This window comes from Gymnogyps californianus, chromosome 1 (assembly GCF_018139145.2).
Source record: "Gymnogyps californianus isolate 813 chromosome 1, ASM1813914v2, whole genome shotgun sequence".
NCBI lineage: Eukaryota > Metazoa > Chordata > Aves > Accipitriformes > Cathartidae > Gymnogyps > Gymnogyps californianus.
Genome location: NC_059471.1, coordinates 161,403,202 through 161,423,307, shown reverse-complemented (window position 1 = coordinate 161,423,307; position 20,106 = coordinate 161,403,202). Strand labels below are relative to the sequence as shown.

The window sequence follows — 20,106 nt, the reverse complement described above, 5'->3', positions numbered from 1 at the left end:
AACTCAGAGCAGGGATATTTTGGAAAAAGAACGACTGGAAAGAATGAAGAAAAGCCAAGTTTGACGATTATTTTGTAAATTAAACCATAACAGTTGTGGAGCTCCCTCTGTAGTAAGATAATATCTGCTTAAACAAATCTGGATATTTCCCAGGATTTGTATGTGTTCTCTTCCCCCTGTGGAAGAAAGCAAAAATGAGGTGGAATGTGGCGTAACATCAGAGTGCTGTGCACCGCTGGTGCAAGCGTGTGGTTTGGAAAAACGTGTGCTGGAGGGGCCATTTGCACACCTTTGTGTGCATGTGGAAATGATTTGCTCCTGGCCCTCTGCTTTTACTGGGTGCCTGTTCCCTGATTTGAGCTGTGGCTGCAGGTGAAGCAAGGCTGGGGCAGTTCGTCTGCGGATGTATGTTCTCTTTCATGTGACCTGTCAGTAAATGACAGACGTGTCCTTCCCTGCTGCAGCTGTAAACTGTGGCGATGGATAGTTGGCCTTTCTAAAGCCCTTTCCATCTGCTGATCTTAAAGGCCTGCGTAAGAGCTACATCTTGCGCTTTTACAGAAAGGGTATCCCGAAAACTATTGGGAAGTTATCAGAAGGAGGCAGTATTATGCTGTTCCCATTGATAACCATGCCTTTACTACAACCGCATCAGCAGCAGCTCTTCTAGTGGATAGAACCAATGGCTGCCTGCTTGTGATCTTGGTTTAAGTGGATTATTTTCCTCCAATCCAGAGGTCACATTAGAGTCTGCTTACAACCAAATTGAAACTAACAGCTGCTTTAGATCTTAGACCTTCAAGAATTTCTTCCGTTGAAAGAAAATAGCTTTTCATCCAGGAAATGACCAAGGGTCGTGCTGCTTTGAAATCTTGTATATCCTTGTGTTCTGGGTGTGTTTTCATGGGTCAGCTGGCTTTTAAAAGCCAATCAGGTTAAATTCACGTCATGTAGAAAACAATGCTAAGTTAGCAGAATTAATGACAGGCTGGCTAAGTGTACCATGCCATCTGATGTTTGGTAAAAGCATCACTTTCATGCTCTTCTGTCTAGTGAGGAGAACTTTCAGCGCCTGTCCTTCCAACGAAGGTGCTTTGGGCTGAGTGTGGTTTTCAAAATGGCAGTAGGAGAGGTGGGGATTGTTGGAGGGATAAGGATGCTGCTCTTTCCCCCTTGCTGCGCAGTGACACTTTGTGGTGCATGTTCTTGTTGCCTGCTGCTGCTTGTTCTGCTGCCTTCCAGATGAAACCGTAAGACTAACACTCTGGCTTTTCAGGACACGGTAGAATAGCCAGTGCTTTTGTGGAAAGTAGAGCTGTTAAGTTAAGTGTGCCCGTCATCTTCCAGTATGGACGATTTAGATAATTCCTTCTGATCTCAGGTGAATGCTGTATTCATCTTGTTCTTAAATATTTTTATTGCAGAAGGGTGGTGACAATGGCGGTGGCAGTGTTTCATGATCTTGGGGAGGCTGTGTTATGAGTGGTAGAGAGGTTCCTGAGTACCATGTGATTTGTTGTATCACGAGGGGTGGCAGTGGCAGACTTATCCAGGTCCTGTTCGTAAAGCATGTGAGCAGCCTGGTGAAAGGCATGTGAGACATGCAAAGTACTGTTACTGTTATGCTCCTGAGTCCTGTCAGATGGGTTCAATTGCTTTTTGGTTCTCTTCCTTGACAGGTCTTGGCTTGTGGGCGGCTCTGTGGCAATCACAACTGGAACCTCACACCAAAAGGCACCATGATAGTGATGACTGACATCACTGCAGCCCCCAGATTGGGGTCAACTGCCACCACTCCGGCTGTGGCTCCCAACTTCTCCTGGATGCCAGAGGATGGCAGCCCCACAGCTGTGGAGCAGCCAATATTCCTCATGACCACAGCTGCTCAGGCCATCTCAGGTTTCTTTGTATGGACAGCTTTGCTCATCACCTGCCATCAGGTAAAACCCTGTCATTTGTACTTCTCATCCTTTTCTTTTCCATACGTGGAGGAACACATATGATCCCCTGGCATATCTCTGCCAGATACAGGTGTGTGATGGGGGTTTGCAGACTCTGGAGTCGTACCAGGACCTCTTCTTTGGGGTCTAATATATTATCTGTGCTGATCAAGGTGGCGACTTTTGTATGAAGGCCTTTTTCTGCTCAGGTTCAGACCGTTTCTGTAGTGTGAATGGAGAGGAAGCAAACTCTTTATAACTAGCAGGTGTAAAACATTTGGCCATCTCTTGAGTGTTTGCAGAAAGGTGTGTTATCTCAAGCCATCCTTTCCCAGGTCTTGTAGCTGAATCTAGCCATTTTGTTATTGTGTCAGCTGTTAGCTAAATGATCGTGGTCATCTGTTGTTTGACATACCTCCTTTGATCTCCTGTGCCAGTGGATTCCACAGGCTGAACTCTACTGCGGAAAGGAGTAGCAGGAAATGTTTTATTTTAATTTTTGTCCCCTCCCCTCTTTCTGGGGCAGGTGTCCTGGGAGCCAGAACAAGTCAAACCCTGCATCCTGTTCTGTACCTCTCTTTCACGCAGTTGTCATGTGAACTGAAAAACACAGTGGGGAAACGAAAGCCCTGTTATTTATCAACCTGTGTTTTGTACCTGTTGGTCCGTAGATTCCAGAGTGATGACTAGGATCTAGAAAACTACAGCCTATTGATGGAGTACAGGGGCTAGTGAAGTTAAAAAATGGATTAGTCACTGATGAATAAGAGTAACACCTGCAATTTCACCAGCTTGGGTAACAATTACAAATGCCATGGATCCTCCTGTTTCAGAGCACAAATTGATTGCCCACTGAGGGTAGGAAGAAATCTTTCCTCTGCAGTATAGCATTGCACAGTTAGGCATTAATGCCCTTCTCCGAAGAAACCAATGGAGATCAGTGCCAGAGAGACGCTGTTGATTGAAATGCGCTGTTGTCCTGTTACAAGGCAGCGGTTCCTGTGCTCTCGTAGGCTTACGGATCGCAGGGCTCTTGTGACATCCCAAGGGCAAAGCTTAGAGTCATCTGAACTCCGGTGTCAGCTATCCCTGTGCTGGGTGAGGTGTGTCACTGGGATTGTCACAAGGAAAAAATATCCCTAAGGTTTGTTAGTTTATTTTCAACCTGTTCTCCTTAGGAAATGAGGCTTTTGTGAGCTCCTCATGGGTTAGGGAGAGGAAACGGAAGTATTTTGAGCCCTTCAGTCAATTTTGACCAGATCTGGCCAAGAGGCAGGGGGAGATGAGCAACAGACAGCTGGGGAGAGACAACCCCCCTCTCCGTTATGAGGGAAAGACGAGATCATCAGTGTATGCTTCGTTAGACTCTGGAGAATCCTCACAGCTCCCCCAAATGCAGGGTGAAGCTTCAAACAAATGCTTGTGCCTCTTCAGGCAGCAAAATCGGTCAGTTGAGAGGCAAGTATGTAATAAACTAGCTGTTATTAATTCCAGCAGTTGGGGCAGCAGCTTGATGAGGGTTGTCGTACGGAGGCCTTGCCTCTGGAGAACGTGCCCTCTGCTGACTCCGTGGCCGACAGAGTGTACCCGCAACTCATGCCAAAGCTCTGGCTGTGTTATTAGGCCATTGCAGGAGTGGTGCTCATCTTCAGGGTATGCTTGTGGTCAATACCTTTCCCAGGAGGTGGGTATTCTGTGAAAAAGCATTTTAGGTGTGGGATTTAATGATGGCTAACAAACCGTGAGCAGTGGGAGTGGGTAGGGTGGGGACATTGCAGGCCCCTCAGCCAGTGACTTAGGGGGATTGGCATGTGCGCAGTCAGTCAGACAAAACAGGCGGTGTGGCTGCGTGGTTCCTTTGAGCACAGTGCGTGAGCTCGGTGCTCACTTGATGGCTGACGCTTCGTGGCTGTGTTGTCACCGATGTGCAGAATGGCACTTTTTGAGCAGACAGGCTGTGGCTTATCAGCTCTTGGCAGGGCTGTGAAGGGCTCTCTTAGGTTGTTTCAGGTGAAAGTCTCGAAAGCATCCAAAACTGCCAAGAGAGTGAGAGTATTTACAATGAGCATGCGCTTAAGTGCATGCTCCTTCCCTCTTCAGAGAAAAGCAGCCTGCAGTGTTGTGAATCTTAGGTACTTAAAACAGGATAGCAGGAATATAGGGTTGATAATTGGGAAAAAAAGGTATGAACAAAAGAATATGGGCAAGGTGATGATAATAACAGTAAATTAATTCCCTATAAGAAACTAGATTAGAAATGCCTCCACTTCCTTTTCCTCTTCCTTCCCCCTCTCTGCAAACTAAGGGATGCTATATCAATGCCATATGATAACAGTGATTTTTTTTTCTTTCTTTTTTTTTTTTTTTAAATGTTCATCACCTTGAGGCTGCTGGAGGCAATCAAGAGGTGATTTACTGAGTTTGTTTTTCCTGGCCCAATTGGGTCTCCAGTTCTACTTTCTCCTCTCTGTTCCATATACCGCTGATCCTGGTCTCCCCTCTCTGTCCTCTCAGATCTACATGCATCTTCGCTGCTATAGCTGCCCAAATGAACAGCGCTACATTGTTCGGATCCTCTTCATTGTGCCCATTTACGCCTTTGACTCATGGCTCAGTCTCCTGTTCTTCACCAATGACCAGTACTATGTTTACTTTGGCACAGTGCGGGACTGCTATGAAGGTAAGGAGGGGTCACACAGAAAATGGGGGAGATGGGAAGTCTCTGCCCTGAGAGAACTTTTGCTTCTGGTTGGGAACATGGAGAAAGCATCACTGTCACCTACTGAGACAAAGTTTTACGGTGTGCCTCACTGGATGACCGTGGCTTGCTCAGTGACTGAAAATCATAGAATCATAGAAAGGTTTGGGTCGGGAAGGACCTTAAAGATCATCTAGTGCAACGCCCCTGCCATGGGCTGGGACATCTTTCACTAGATCAGGTTGCTCAAAGCCCCATCCAACCTGACCTTCTCCGTCACTGGCCTCTGAGCATGACAAGATGTGTTGAGCCTTCCCTCCAATGTTCTGTAGAGACGAAGTTTACCATTTTCTTGGGTCCTTTGCTTTAGGAAAGTGTAAAGCCAAAAATCTGATTCTACCTGGGTGTTATAAAGCGAGGTATCAGTTAGCTCCTGGCTTTTCTGACAGCACTTACTCAGCAGCCAGACACTTGCTTTGTCCTGTTTTCCTGGTGCAGTTTGTTAGCAACGTACTCTTCTGGTCCCATCCTTTGGCCACTGGTGTGCTTGCACAGGGTAGCACAGCCACCACTTGCTGGGGTTGGTGAGGTGTGAAGTGCTTTGGAGTCCTGCAGGAGAGAGGGTGCCGTGTTCAGGATGAGTTACCGATTGCTTTGGTTTTGGTTATCTGCTGCAGATAATACCACTATTGTGTTGTGCTATTGTGTATTGTATTGTATACGAGGGAAACAGTTACTCTCCAGTAAATGCTATCTGAACTTCCCTCCTGATCTCATCCAGAAAGAAGCCTCTACCCACCCAGCAGGAATACTGCACTCTAGCAGTGTATTTTTGATGACAGTTTATTGCCCATACCCTCATTAAATCGTAACTGTTTGGTGCAGTTGTTTTGGTGAGATCTGCATTGCAGAGAGGTGCCCCTGGCAATGTGAACAAGTGAATCAGCTGAACGGACCAGCAGGCCCTCCTTCACATCCACGACAATGCTCTGAGATGCAGCAGCAGATGGCAAATGCAGACACGTGATTCAGAAGGCATCTTTGTTTGGGCCTGTTTTTTTTCCTTCCCCGCCCTGCGTGCATGTGTAGGTCTAGCAGGAAGCTTGCCACTCTGCAAAACTCCTCTCCTAGCAACAGCCAGTATCCCTCTGCCTCGCTTGCTTGGGGAGTTTGCAAACATCCAAGTGTCTGCTCAGGAGGCAGCCTGTGCTCTGGAGTTCACCTCGGCACGGTGGGCTGTGCGAGAAGACTACAGGTGGAGGTGAAAGCACCTTCGGTCAGCAGGTTCTCTCCCTCGCTTTTTCTGGGGATCGCTTTGAAACAGCCTTTTTGTTCTTTTCCCTCCCTTGCCATCCACCTCATCCTTTCTTTTTTGGGAAGGTTTTAGGTTGCGAAGTCGGGGAGGAGCTCTGTTAGGGAATGGCAGGGAGAAGACCCTACTAATAAATTTTGAAAGCTGTCTTGGGCCATTTATGGGCTGTATTTCATAGTGTGCATTAGGAGGAGCATATTTTGGTGTTGCTCTTTCACATGACTCTGCTTCTGTGTAAACCTGGGTGTCGCTAACACTGACACAAGTAGATTTTTTTGTTATGTTGATGTCATGAGCACCATCTGATGAATGTGGATCAGGAATGGGAGAAGAGTTCTTTTGCTGGTGTAGTGAGCTTTGATAGTTAGCACTCTTTTCTTTTGGGGACAGAGGGGCAGATATTTCCCCCTCCCCTTTCTTTTTTTTTTTTTTTTTTGTTTTGTTTTGTTTTCTTCCTCTGATGTCATCTCTTCCCTAGTGCTTGTGGAATGGACAGCTGGTATTGTAATGACCACATCAGAGGGCAGGGGTCACTGGAGGACAATAGGGAAAGCTCAGCTTTTCCTTTGGGTGCTGGGAGCTGTCAGCTAAGTTGCAGGAAAATTGCAGGCAAAAGGGGTTACCACAGTTATTTAAATAAGTCTTCCGTGGTTGGTGTTTTCTCTCCTAATTAAGGCTTTCGCCAAATCATTGCTGTGTGAACATACCTAATTTTGTTCAATAACAAGGATTACAGATGGAATAACAATATCCCAATTACATACATAGAAGCAGGTATACCACTAGCTTTTATGTACTGTAGCATTCTTGCCAGCTAGGCACATCTACAAGCCATAAATATAATGTTTTGAGACTATGAGCGTTTTGGGGAGTGTTGAGTACGTCTTTTCCAGGGCATAGTTTGGATGCCTGTAGAAGAATTAGAGTTGATGCCTGTCTCTGACTTTGGAAGTTCATCCACGTGGGAAAATTGACCTCAAGTCTAATAACTGGCTGCTTGGTGAGGTCAGCTTCTCAGCACTGTACATCATTAAGCTTTTGTTCTTATTTCAAAGCTCCTCGAGACTTCTGTTTCCATCCCAAATTATTTTCTCTTTGTATTATGTCAGTACTGGGGGCCAAAACCAGGATTTGGGTGTTGGCATTCCAGGGAATGTCCAGGTACAGACTATCATAGAAAATAACATTGAAAGAAGGGTCACCTGGTCTGTCATTTTGCCCCAAGGCTGTATGTGGCAAACTTAGGAGTACAGTCCTTGCCCAAAAAAATCGCACAACTGTGTGAGGGTCCAACAGTGATTCTAACAAGTCAAGAGAGTGGCAGACAAGGCACGTACAGGCTTACTCCATGCACAATTAAGTGGGTTTCGATCCCATGAAAAGGAAACATGTCTGTAGTTATGATGAGAGCCCTCCCCACAGTGTCTTCACCTCAGTTTGTATGTATCGGCAAAACTGAGCCTTGAAGAGAATTGAAATGGAGCAGAGTATTAGTGGTCAGTCTGAGAAGGCTCTTCCTCATCTGTACCAGGTTGCTGGGGAAGGCAGAAAAGAGGTAGCCCAAGGAGAAGGCTATTCAGTACGCAAGAAATTTCAGCTTTCTGAGGAAATGAAGCAGAGAGCCTGTTTTTCAAAAATCTCCACCAGACATGAAAACAGAGTTTCACTCATTGGTAAAAACCCTCTGTTTCTCCAACTCTTATGTCCATAGTCTGCTTACGTTGGAGAGAGAAACTGTGTTCATCACCTAAAAGGTTAAATACACGAGATAAGACACAGTTTATGGATCAGAGATAACTTTTCCAAATTATTTAGTACCAGTGTAATGTCCTGGAATAATGCACAGGAACTCTGTAAAGAATGGCATCTTGCAGATGCCAAGTAAAACAGAGACTGACCACAGTTTTAAATGGTCCTGTGACACTTTCGGCATGACTCATGGAACTGGCCTGGGACCTTGGCCAAACTCCAGTTCAGATAGTCTTATGAGTGCTGAGGTAGGATGATAAATGCAGTGAAAATAATCTGGAGTGCTTTGAAGGGAAAGATGCTGCATAAGCAGTCCCTGCTAATGTTTGGTCTGTTGCCTGTACTCTTGGTCCTTGCACCTATTTTGAAGTTGGTTGTCATTTTACTCTGATGTCTTTGCAGCCTTTGTAATATACAACTTTCTCAGCCTCTGCTATGAGTACTTGGGAGGGGAGAGCTCCATCATGTCTGAGATCAGAGGGAAACCAATTGAGTGAGTATTTATTGTGCTTACAGCACGAAGCTCTCCTCCTTCTGTGCCCATCTACCATGCCTCTATCCCTGCCCCAAAAAACTGTGTCAGGTGGCAAATGTCTGCTGGGACTGGGCAGCATGGGTGGTGATGACTTATCAGTACCCTGTTCTGAGACAGATTAGGCTGATCACATCCTCTTAGGCCAGTTGGACTGATGCACAGCTTTTCTGGACACCTGCCTGCTCCTTTGTTTCTTTTCTTATTCCCTTCTCCTTTAAATCTTTTCTGTCTTCAGTTGGTTGTCTGTGCTTCCTCTGGGATCTGTGTTTCTCCCCATGCTACTCAGTTTAAAAAAAAAAAAAAAAAAAAAAAAAGAAAAGATTGGAGCGTGGAGTCAGGATGTTGTTTTAAACATGTCTCTGAAAGAGGGTATGGCTGTAATTGTATCATGGTTGGAGAAAGCACCAGTCCTGCAACTTTGCTACAGAGAGGTAGACAAAGAGGGTAGGAATCTTGCACTCTAGCCCAAGTCTTGCTTCTGAACCCTGTCATCTTCTGTTGGCTCTTTCAGGTCCAGCTGTGTATATGGGACTTGTTGCCTGTGGGGAAAGACCTATTCGATTGGATTCCTGAGGTTCTGCAAACAGGTATGGACTGGAGGAACTGTGCCATCCTCCAGAAGTGAATGAAGTGTGTGGGGGTGGCAATGGTGCCTTTTGCTGCTGAACTTCTGAGAAGAGCATTCCTTTGAGGGGGTTTATAGTAGCGTTTTGAGAGTCCTGCAGACTGCTGAGAAGAGGGGGTGTTTCAGGGTTGGTTGGTTTGTTTGTTCTGAGTGATCTTAACATTTTCGACTCAACCCCGCATCAGGAAGGCCAGCAAAGACCCAGTTGATCTCCTGGATCTGATATTAGCCCTGGGAAGACATTCTGATTTCTTCTTCCCTTTCTGGATTGCAGAGGTCCCAACCTTAAGAAGTTGATGGCTGTGTTGTGTTGCAGACACCCCACAGTTGTGTAACAGCCTCCTGAATTTCCAGTGCTGCTGTTGTGGTTTGGAGTTGAGGAGGGGGTGGAGGTTAAGTGTGACACAGTGCTTTGTAGGAGGAACCGAGTATTGCTCATGATGTGTGTGTCTGTGCTGAATTGGGTATGTCGAGGGGGAGGGAATGGGGGAGATCTAAACCTTGATACAGCCCTTGTCTGCTCATCCCAGGTCAGTCACCTCTGGCTGCCATGAAACAGCAGGTGAGTTTCAAGGCTTTGCTCACTTGCTGAAATGAACACATGAGGTTTCTCTGGAGACAGTGTGAAGCAGGTCTGGTTCTTTGAAAGGGCTCAGGTCATTGTAATTCCAGTCACTGGGTCTAGATATCTGCCCTGGCTTTTCCCCCACATCATGACCCATCTTCTGTGTTTTAGCAATACGCAGGAACATCAAAGGTACAATGCAGCCTCATAGTAATATCCAGTGTTAATCTCTGCAGCACAATTGGCCTTTTTCAAAGGACCACATCTTTCTTTTCTCTGTTCTGTTTCTCTCTGTCCCATATTCTGTCCTCACGGCTTTCCTGTTTTCTTCCCTGATACTTTATTTTCTAATCTGCTCCCAGTATGCTGCTTCGCCTGTTTCTCTTGGGCTTCATTTGTGCACTCTTTGTTTGATTCTGATGCATTACCTATTCTTTTTCTCCTAATGTTACCTTTTACCTTTTAAATATGTCATAAGCAGATGTAACACCCATCAAGGTGAATGAGTGCTGGAGAAATAGTTTCCCTTAGACCTCTTGTTTCTCATGTCCCACGGCCTCTGGCAGTTATCTCCACATGGGTTGCACCTGGCTGTGTTTGGAAAGTTTTTTCACAACAATGAAGACTAGAAACACTTTTTGTGGGGGGAGAGGGAGTTCTGCTGGCTTCCGCAAATCCTCAGCTCATTTGGTGACTCTGGCTTAGGTGGATATTTTGCTTTTCCTTTGCTGCTATCTGGCAGCAATTCTTCTAGTCAGGCCTGCCCTTTTCAAGCTGCTAAGTCTGCTGTGGAGGCTGTGAGGGAGGTGTCTTGCAAAGGGATGTTTAAATACTTCCGTCCTTCTTGGCTCGAGCTTAAATGTTGCGTTGGTGAGAAATCTTTGACACCAAGACTCACTTTCTGGTACTTCTAGACTTCCAGGATTGCAAAGTAAGACTTTTCAATGCAAATTCCTGGGAAGGCTGGTGCAAAAGGGCAACAGAGCACATCTCAATGCTGATCTGTGCAGTATCCACCATCGTGATGATCAGGAAGAGGAATGTGCTGGAATTGAGCACCTTGCTCATTTTATCCCTGTTCTCAGCATCTCCAGCACTCCTGTTGCCTCCCACCACCACCTACCCATTTTCTGCTCTTTCCAAACCCTTTCATCCTCAAGGAATCTGTGTGTTATAACCATTCCTTCTTTCCATCTTCACTCCCACCCCAAGCTGTTGTCAGGCAGGTGCCTGCTGTGGGTCGGTCAGTCTGCCTGCATTGCCTGCGGCCCTCCAGCCGTCGGGTGGTGCGCTGGTGGCTGTGGTGTCAAATCTGGACAGCTTGTTTCCTTAAAGATGTCTTGATCAAGATTCTTTGCTGGGTCTATGTCTGGTGACCCTCACAGATGGGTCACACACCATCCATGTGCTTCCCCTATGCTGTAGCATCTTCTAGGGAAGAAACTAAAAATAGGACGTGGTGGTTTGGATTGCAGGGAAATGGTTAAAACATCCCCAGATTGGAAGGAGGGGAAGCTCAGAGGACGGAGTTGTTTACCAATTAGCTTGACCTTTTCCAGTTCACATATTTACAGTGACTCACTAACTGGCATGTGCTGGGGTTTTTAATCTCCTTGAAGTCTTATGACCACTAACAAATTGCATCGTATCCAAAGCAATTATTCCTGTTTGGTTTTACCTTCTTTCCACACACAGCCCTCCCCACATGTGCACAGGTCAGCACCTGCCCACGCTCTTCCAGCCTCCTTCAGGGAGACACGGGTGGCATTTTTAGGGTCATAACCCTCCACTCTCTTAGGACCTCGAAGTTCAACGTCTCCAGGAAGATGAAGAATGGAGTGGCTTTGAGAGAGGAGTCATCCCACTAGGAGCAGTGATTTATACTGGCAGAGTGGATAGAGCTGATCCCAAGTGACACGGAGCCTTTGGGGAGATTCAGTAAAGGTCGTGTGGGCAACAACAGAATAGCTCTTAACTTCTGTCTGGCAACACACATCGCTGTGTATACAAGATGCCTTAATATGGTGGCAGTTGTCAGAGTTCCTCCTCAGAGAGCTGGGTTCCCCTCCTATCCAGGCGACATTCTTGCCTAGCTTTATGGCAACTATGGATAGGAGTTTGCTTCCCTTCCCCAGTATCCCTTTGTTAAACTTGCTGTGTCCGTATTATAGCACAGCGTGTGATTTTTTTGTTTGTTTGTTTTTTTTGGTTTTTTTTTGTTTTTTGTTTTTCGTGCTGTTACCGTGCTTACATGTGCTGCAGCACAGCCTATGAAAAACAGCTCTGGAAGAGAGCAGCTGAGCAGCTTCTAGGAGCAACCTACAGAGAGGTTTTTCTTCCCATTCTGGACAAGTAGATAGCACACATACTTCTTCTGAATCTCCTTTATCTCCTTTTGAGTGCTGCAGTCCTCAAGCACAATCGATTAGCAAGTGGCGGGGTCAGACTCCTTGTTGGGGCTGGATTGTGTTGCCTTGCTGAGTTGTCCCAGTGGACACTCCATCATGGTGCTAGTTTGGGAACTTGTCCTCCTGCCTTCTCATTCCTCCTTTCTCGTTCCTGTAGGCTACCCTGCAGTTCTGCGTGGTGAAGCCCCTCATGGCGATCAGCACAGTCATCCTTCAGGCCTTCGGCAAGTACCAGGATGGTGACTTTGAGTAAGTTTGTTTGTCTAGCATGCAAGCCTTGGCTGCCCCTTCTCTGCCCAGCTGTGCTTATTGTCCGTGTGTGTGCTGGGCCATGGGAGAAGACAGGGGGACAACACAGGCTGAATATGCACGTGAGAAAAGAAGGCAGGGGTAAGCCTGTTGGCTTCAGGTTTTTTCAGCCTCGGTTTGGGGAAGGGAATGGGACAGGGAAGCAGGAAGGAAATGGAGTCTCAGAACTCCCCAGTGACAATGGCAAGGGGAAAAGATCATGCTGAAATTTCAGGCATTCATATATCTTCTCTTTTCAGTGTAACCAGTGGCTACCTCTATGTGACGATCATCTACAACATCTCTGTCAGCCTGGCACTGTATGCCCTCTTCCTTTTCTACTTCGCCACACGTGAGCTGCTCAGTCCTTATAGCCCAGTCCTCAAGTTCTTCATGGTGAAGTCTGTCATCTTCCTGTCCTTCTGGCAAGGTGAGCTGCTTTTCCCTTCCCTTGGTAGGCACAAAGAGTTCTCTGCAGGGGCTCAGACACTAGAGTTGATAGACCAGATGCTGATTAATAGCCAGAATGTCTTTCTGTATTATTATTATATTTGTTCTATAGTCTTTCCTTGCTTTTCTCTGGGAAACCTATTTTGCTCATTTTCATCTTTGTTTCTGTGCTCCTGAATCCTCACTGTCGCTGTGCATGTGCATGTGCACATGCATATCTGCGTGGCAAAATCAGCTGTTTGGATGAAGAGTCCTTTGCATTCGTGGAACAATCATAAAGCACAAGCTGCCAACATTTTATCTGCATGCTGCCATTTTATTGATTAAAGTGGCACATCTAAAAATTTTTAGTACTTTTTTTTTTTTTTAGTGCTCTATAAATAAAATTTTAATGGTATGTCTGTGATTCATGTGAAGCAGCAAGCTGGCTGAATGCAGTGTGTGCTGCCACAGAACCACCACTGAGCAGAAGAACATTCAGAATGGACACATTCAGAAAGGACATTCAGAAAGGACACATGATGCAGAGGCACATTCAGAAAGCTGAAATTCCACCTAAGCTTAGTGCTTCTTACTAATTGGCTCTAAGCATTTCCCTGTTCAATGCCCTACTTAAGTTTACCGAGTTGCACTTCAAAGACTAATTGAGTAGGAACTTAGATGGAATTTAGGCTGTTGGAGTATGGCCCATCCTCCCTGTCCACAGACAAACTAATAAGCTGTCTAGTTTATCATCTTCAGCCATCTGGTCACACACTTGCTGCCTTCTCTGGAATTCTTCAGCCACCTGGTTATGTACAGGGAGAAATATCTTTCTTTTAATGGTGTGTCAAAACCACTTTGTGCGTAAATGAAAAGCTCTGTTACCTCAATTTTTGCTCTAGCTAGTGGAAGTACTGAGATCACAGAAGTGCTCACAGAAATATCTGACTGCTTCTTACCCTTTTGGACGTAAGTTCTGCAGCAGCTAGTTCCACAGATTATGCGTCAGTTGAGAATAGAAGAGGGTCAGTGTTTGAACATTCTTTGCTTGAACATATTTGTCTCATTTATTCCTCCTTTCTCTGTTGTGCAGGTGAGTGTAGATGGGAGTATCTAGCCTGCTCTGTTTGTAGCTCCTGCGTTAAATGGGTTTGCATCTAGGACATACAGCACAGACAGCTATTTCCGTTCCTTACAGTTAGGATGCAATCATGTTTTCTGCACATTTACATGAGCTTGTTGCTTTGTTTAGGGATGCTGTTGGCCATCTTAGAAAAGTGTGGCGCCATCCCCAAAATCCACTCTGCCAATGTGTCTGTGGGTGAAGGCACTGTAGCTGCTGGGTATCAGGACTTCATCATTTGCGTGGAGATGTTCTTTGCAGCCATCGCCCTACGCCATGCCTTCACATACAAGGTGTATGTGGACAAGAGACTTGATGCCCAAGGTAGGAAATATGCCAGCGCATATGGCGTGTCTGTTTGGTAGCGAGACTGGGTGGAGACTGGTCCCTCTAGCAACCAACACACTGATATGACTCCCAATCTGAGTGCTTGGAAAAACATCACATCCCCTCCTCCGTGGTGTCTGAACAGATTAATTGTGCAACGGCTCTGCAGGGCAGAAACCTTGCCTGAATTGCATTGTTCCCTTTTCAGTTCCCCACTATGCCACCCACAAGAGCTTGTTGCAGACCTGAGGGCTGCAAGAAGTTGCATCCTTTTGGTAGAATGGGTTTGTCCTTCTTCCTGTCTCCCCAAAGGGGAACTCCATTGCTCCAGATTGTGCAACAGTCTGAAGGCAGGAGGGACAGGGCCTGAAACAGGCTCTGTTTTGAATCTGGCTCAGGAAGATGAGGCTGTGCTTTGGCAATATGTTTGGCTTGGACGAGGAGGATCTTCCTCGTCCTTGTGAGGGCTGGGCTGCTAGAAATCCTATGCTGGGGAAGAGGGAGGTGGACGTTATCTTGGGGAAAAGGGGGTTCTCGTGCCCAGTCTGTGCAAGTACATTCAGTGTTCTCCAAATAAAGGGGTTCCTTCCTGCTGGGGGCAGTCTGTGCTGAGGTGTGGGAAGACAGCAGCCCTTGGGCAGTGTTCATGTAGATGATCCCTCCATCCCAGCCAGCCCCAGAGGTTTTGGAAGGACAGTGGCCGCAGCTGGGGGAGATGAAATCTGTGGGTGATGAAAGGGTAAACTGCTGGCCAGTACAGTGGGGGATGTTTCGGTGGTGGGTCTTGTTCAGTTCTTGTTATTTCCTCTCTCTCTTTCTCTCTTTCTTTCTGTCTCTCTCTCCTCTCCCTTTTATCTCTCCTTTGCTTTGGCCACTGGTCCCTGATGCAGCTGTTCCATCATATGGGCCATACGGTAGGTACAGCATGCTCTGTGTGTTTGTCTCTGTTGGTTTTTAACTGGGATACTGTTCTGTCCTGATTCCCAGCCTGCCTACTGCCTGCTCTGTTCCTTGTTCACCCTTCCTTGTAGGTCTGTAACTTGACTGCCTCACACAGCTGCTTTAGGGTTGTCTGGATCAGAAGTTGTAAAACAGCCCCGTGGGCAGTGGCACCACCTAGCTTTAGAGCGTTTCTGTCAGGACTGTGTGAATCTCTCTCCAAAGAGTTGCACAGGTTCTCAAAGGAGCCGGTTTGTTCTCTCACCCTGGCCTCCATTCACTTTCATAATTGCCACAGATGATCAGCATGCTTTGGTCATTTGGGGAGCGCATCCCCAGGACTGAGCAGAGCCAGAATCCCATGCTGGAAATGGGGCCTAGGAGCCATAAGAAATGGCAGCTCCTAGAAGGACACACAGCCTTCCTCTGTGCTCAGCACTTGGGTGGGACAATCTCCAACTGTTGCTTCCTTCGTGGTGTTACTGTGACACCCTCCACCCACGGGGTGGTTTTGCCTCTAGTACTGCCTGTTCCCCCTCCTTTCCCTCCTTTGTGCTGCTTTCCACTTTTATGATCTCTTTCCTATGGGCCCTTTGATACCGCCTATCAGTCTAATTTCCAATGAGTGGGAATGGCAAATGCCATTTCTCCTATATTTTTAGAATTTCCGTAGTTTTTTTTCTTCTGAAACCCTTTACAGGAGCACCTCCCTACCTGACTGTCTTCATTGCATGCCCAAGCCAGCACAGGTAGTGTGTAGGGGAGGCTGTCGCTGTGGGTATGTCCCATTCTTATGGCATGTCCCCCATTTGGTGCTGAGGTGGATTCACTTGGCTAGCAGTGGCTGGATTTAGGAGCACTACTGGTAAAACTTGACACCATTTGTGTGGCATTTCCTCAGCAGCTGCTTAAGGAAGGCTGTAAAGTAACTTCTGCAGGATCTAGGAGTGCATGTTCCTTGTTCTGGTTATCTTCATGTTAAGGGGTGTGGGGGAAGGCAGCAGTATTCTTCACTTGTCCCTCCCCATCTTACCCCAACAGGTCGCTGTGCTCCCATGAAGAGCATCTCCAGCAGCCTCAAGGAGACCATGAATCCCCATGACATTGTCCAAGATGCGATCCACAACTTCTCCCCAGCCTACCAGCAGTACACCCAGCAGTCAACGCTGGAGCATGGTCCACCCTGGCGCAATGGCAGTCATGTTATCTCGCGCTCCCACAGCTGCTCGGGTGCCCGCGACAACGAGAAGACCCTCTTGCTGAGCTCTGATGATGAATTCTAGGAGGGGAAACTGCCAGCACAGGCTGTCATTTTCCTTTTTTTGTTTTTTTATTTTTTTTAATTTATTGAAGCAGAAACACGCAAGTCATATCACTTCCTAGAGAGTGCAGATTGCAGAAGTGGGCGCTTCCCATTAGCTTTTGTGGGTACGGACATGATGAGCAGTGCAGAGGTGGGGGCATGGCCGGGACTCCATTCTCAAGCCCGTTCCTTATAGCAGCAATCGACTGGAATTAATTGAAGCAAAGCTCCAGGGTTTGGGGCTCTGGCCTCCCACACCTGCCCAGCTTGGTGTGGAGCCTGACTGGCCAGAGTGTGGAGTTGTGGCCAAAAATGTTTTTGGTTTTTTTCCAACTGGACAACCCAACTGCTTTGTATTCCTCTTCCCGAATGGTTGATGTAGGCACAGTTTTCTGCCCCAGCTCCCTGGTACTAACATCTCTGTGATCCTTGGGAAGTGGGATTAGGATGCAGCAATATGCATTCCTGAGTACCAGACAAGAGATTGGTCTCTCTATAGCCATTGCCTTCAATACTTAGTAAGGAACATCTGCCCCCACCCTCCTAAGCACCTGGTTGCGCAGTCCTGCACTTGAGTGAGCGAGGGGGAAAAGGACAGGACTTTCTTCCCCTTCCTCCGTTCCCTCCGTACCCCCTGCTCCCCATCAAAGCTGATGCTTGTTGATGCTCAACAGGGATGGAATTACTGTCTCACAAGGGCGGGGTTTTCTAATCGCCAGGTGTCCAAGCTTTGCATCTCCCCTGCGTTCCTATGGCAAGAAGCCTCCCTGGAGCATCTGTCTCCTGCTAACAAGACTGAGGACTGACCATGATAGGTGGTGGAAGTTTGCAGAGCTCTGGCCCTTTCACCCCTCTTTGGAGAAGGAGGATATGTAAACACTAAAACATTTTTTCTTCTTGTTTCCTGTCCCCCACCGACATGGCTGCCCCTCTTCAAGGTGTGGATTGCATGAGGTAGCTGCCAGAGCAGGTCCTGGTCTCTCACAGGTAGCTCTCCCCATGCTTGTCATCACTGACTTCCCCTGAGAGCTGCACAAGTTTTGCCCTTAGGCTGGAGTATTCAGGAAGGGATGTTGCACACTCCTTTGCTTTTTATCTCCATAGCTGTTCTGGGCCACACTGGAGCAGACTTGAAACCTGACATGACCTGGCTGGTTAAAATTGTCCCTCTTAGTTTCCCAGGCAGCAGTTGCTGCTGCTGCACATTTCACAGGCTCTGCAGCAACTGCAGTGCTATCAAGGGTGGAGCCAGCATCCATGGGAGTGGGAAAAGAAGCTTCCTCTTGCTTTTGTTGGGTTTTGGATTGGCCTCTAGGTACTTGGTGGAGCCAAAATAAAAACGATCCCTCTGTAGATCTATCCAGGGACCAGGAAATGCGTCTTGCTTGCTTAAAATTGTCTAGGGGAGGAGGGGGTAGCACATTCAAGTGCCACAGATCAGATGCCCCTACCCCCAAACAGGAAGCAAAATGGAGAGGTTGGAGCAAGCTGCTGTGTTCTTCTTGGCTGTAGTTTCTCTGTTCCTCTCCCACTTGATGCCTGCCCTGCCATCAGCAGACCTGTGCGTTTCCAGATTGCCCCTCGTTGCTCTGCTAGGAGAACTGGGGTCTGGTTTACTGCCTGGAGTTTACCTTTCCTCTTGTATCCTAATCTATGTGCTTGATCATTCACTTTCTCAGAAGCGACTGTGAGCGAAGAGCACCTCATTTCCTCAGCACCCGTGCCAGAAGCGTGCGGTCAGGAGCCGGGGGGAAAAGGGCTTGAAGAGAGGCGGGTTTGCTCCTTGCTGTGAGGATAACATAGGGGAAGGCTTAAGGACAGTGTCTCCATCCGTACTTGTGTGTCTGGGGGAACGGTGAAGCAGGTGGGAGCAACGGTGCTGACTCTTGAGGGAGCTAGAGGCAAGGTCAGTGGATCCAGCAGCTTCTCTGCTGCTGGATTTCTCCATTTGCACACATCCTGCGATGCCATGCAGTTAGTTACTGCTTTTCCTAAATCTGTCGCTGCTTAAATGGACATGCAAATGCTATCTGCCAGGCTTTGTGTGGGCTTGGTGTAAAACTCCTTTTCCTCATGCCGTAAGCCGCCTGGAAAGCAGGGCTGAAGATTGAATGGGCTTTCCTTCTATCTTCCATGGCTTTGATTAATAGTCCTTTAGTGTGAGGTATTTATGTTAAACTTCCCTTCTCTCTTAGGAAAGTGGGGCATGGGACATGATCCCTTTCTCCCCTTTCCTTGCATTTACAGGCCTTCATGGTGTCCCTGTGTCACTTAATTGGTGACTGTCCCCAGTCTTTATTGCGTTGGGTGGCTGAGATCTGAAATCTCTGGGACTGCCCCGTTGAGCTTGAAGGTGATCCAGGCTTGGGGGAACGTTTTTTAAAAATTGTTTTGAAATGTATGCTGCATATATATGCTGTGCAGAGGATCTGGATATTCTCAAAGCTTCCTGTATGTAGTGGTTTCAAGTATAACCCTTTTGCACTAGCTGCCTTTGGAGAAGCCTGGTGAAGAACTAGTGCCCAAACAACAGCCAGCTGCCATGCATTATAATTTTATATACGTATATATTTTTTAACACCACACAAAATCATCTCTGAGCTTCCTGCTTTCCCTCACGAGAGGCAAGTGCCAGAGCAAGGACTGGCTCTGAAGCCACTCTGGCTTGGAGAAACAAATATCGTACAAGACCCAGAGCTTGAGACCAAGGAGGCCAAGGCATCCGTGGTCTTGCAGGTCTGCTCACGGTAGCCCAGGGCCCCAACAAATGTGCTAGTTCCAGGAGTAGGCCCTTGGAGCTGCTCTCCCTCACCTGCTTCCCCTCTCCTTCCTTCCTTCCTTCTTGTTTACCATGTAACATACCCATGGGATTTGTTTATTATTTTTCCATATAGAGTAGTTCTTTGTATATAAATGACTGAAAAAAAAAATGTATGATAAATAAGACAGAGTCACCTAGTTTTGTACCTATCGTGTTTAACTGATGTGAGCTCAGCGACAAGCCGCTCTCTATTTTGGTCTTTGTGACGTTATACTCTGCAGAAATGAGCAAATATGATGACAAATAAAAATATAGAGATAATATAGATTGTACTTAAGCTGTCCGTGTGTGGTGCTGTCTGGGTGACTTCTCTGAACTGATTTTGAGTTTCTGCTCATTGCAGGGGCCGAGGGGTCAGTATGTCTTGTCTTCCTAGTCCTCTGGAGGAACGCTTCACGCCATCTGTGTATGTAGGAGCTGACAGAGAAGCAGCACTACAGCAGCCTGGGGCAGAGACATCACCGATGGCCCAAGGCAGGAGCGAAACCCCTTTGTCAAAAACCTGGAGTAGAGATGAGTCCTGATCTTGGGTGCTCAGGGCATAACACCTGTGGGAGAAAGGGGGCTGCTTTCTCTGACACGGGCCCCAGCAAACAGTGGCTCTGGGCTTTTCTTCTGTGAGCGGTGGTGGGGCAGGGGCAGTTTGCAGTGGCAGAAGGAATGTGAATGTACAACCCAGAACCACCATGTGAGCGTTACAGACTGCTGGGAGGCTGGGACCTGGCCCTCCTGGGCATCAGGGGAAGATGCTCATTGCTTCCACCTCAGCTCTGAGGAAGGGTGGCTTTTCCCCATGGGGAAGGAGGTCAGGCTTCACCTCTGGGTAAGGCACCTGCCACACTTCCTTCCTCTTCTCCTGCCACCCACAGACAGAAGCTCCCTGCTTTCCTCCTTGCTGTTCCGGAGTCAGGCAGTGAGGTCAGTCAGCAGGGAAGTTTTTGGGTAGAGCTGCCCTGATTGCACCTGCCTCTCCTCCCGCACCAGGTCTGAGGGCAGCCTGGAGGGAATTTTTCTAGTGAAAAGCATTATCTTTCCTAGGAA

The 20,106-nt window shown here is 47.3% G+C and overlaps 2 protein-coding genes across 2 annotated transcripts in view; both read left to right on the top strand.

Annotated features, from left to right (window-relative positions):
• The window catches only part of CSNK1E (casein kinase 1 epsilon), a 38,677-nt gene extending 36,984 nt beyond the window's left edge, over nucleotides 1-1,693 (top strand). The window contains exon 11 of the mRNA XM_050915500.1: nucleotides 1,680-1,693. The gene's annotated coding sequence lies outside the window, so the exon portion shown is untranslated. The remainder of the gene's footprint in view (nucleotides 1-1,679) is intronic.
• On the top strand, nucleotides 1,686-19,337 carry TMEM184B (transmembrane protein 184B). Its single transcript, XM_050915501.1, has 8 exons — nucleotides 1,686-1,940; nucleotides 4,455-4,620; nucleotides 8,102-8,192; nucleotides 8,746-8,821; nucleotides 11,990-12,081; nucleotides 12,381-12,550; nucleotides 13,805-13,999; nucleotides 15,983-19,337. The coding sequence occupies exons 1-8, from the start codon at nucleotides 1,740-1,742 to the stop codon at nucleotides 16,222-16,224; spliced, it is 1,233 nt and encodes a 410-aa protein (XP_050771458.1). The 5' UTR covers nucleotides 1,686-1,739; the 3' UTR covers nucleotides 16,225-19,337.
• Nucleotides 19,338-20,106: the final 769 nt, after the last annotated feature.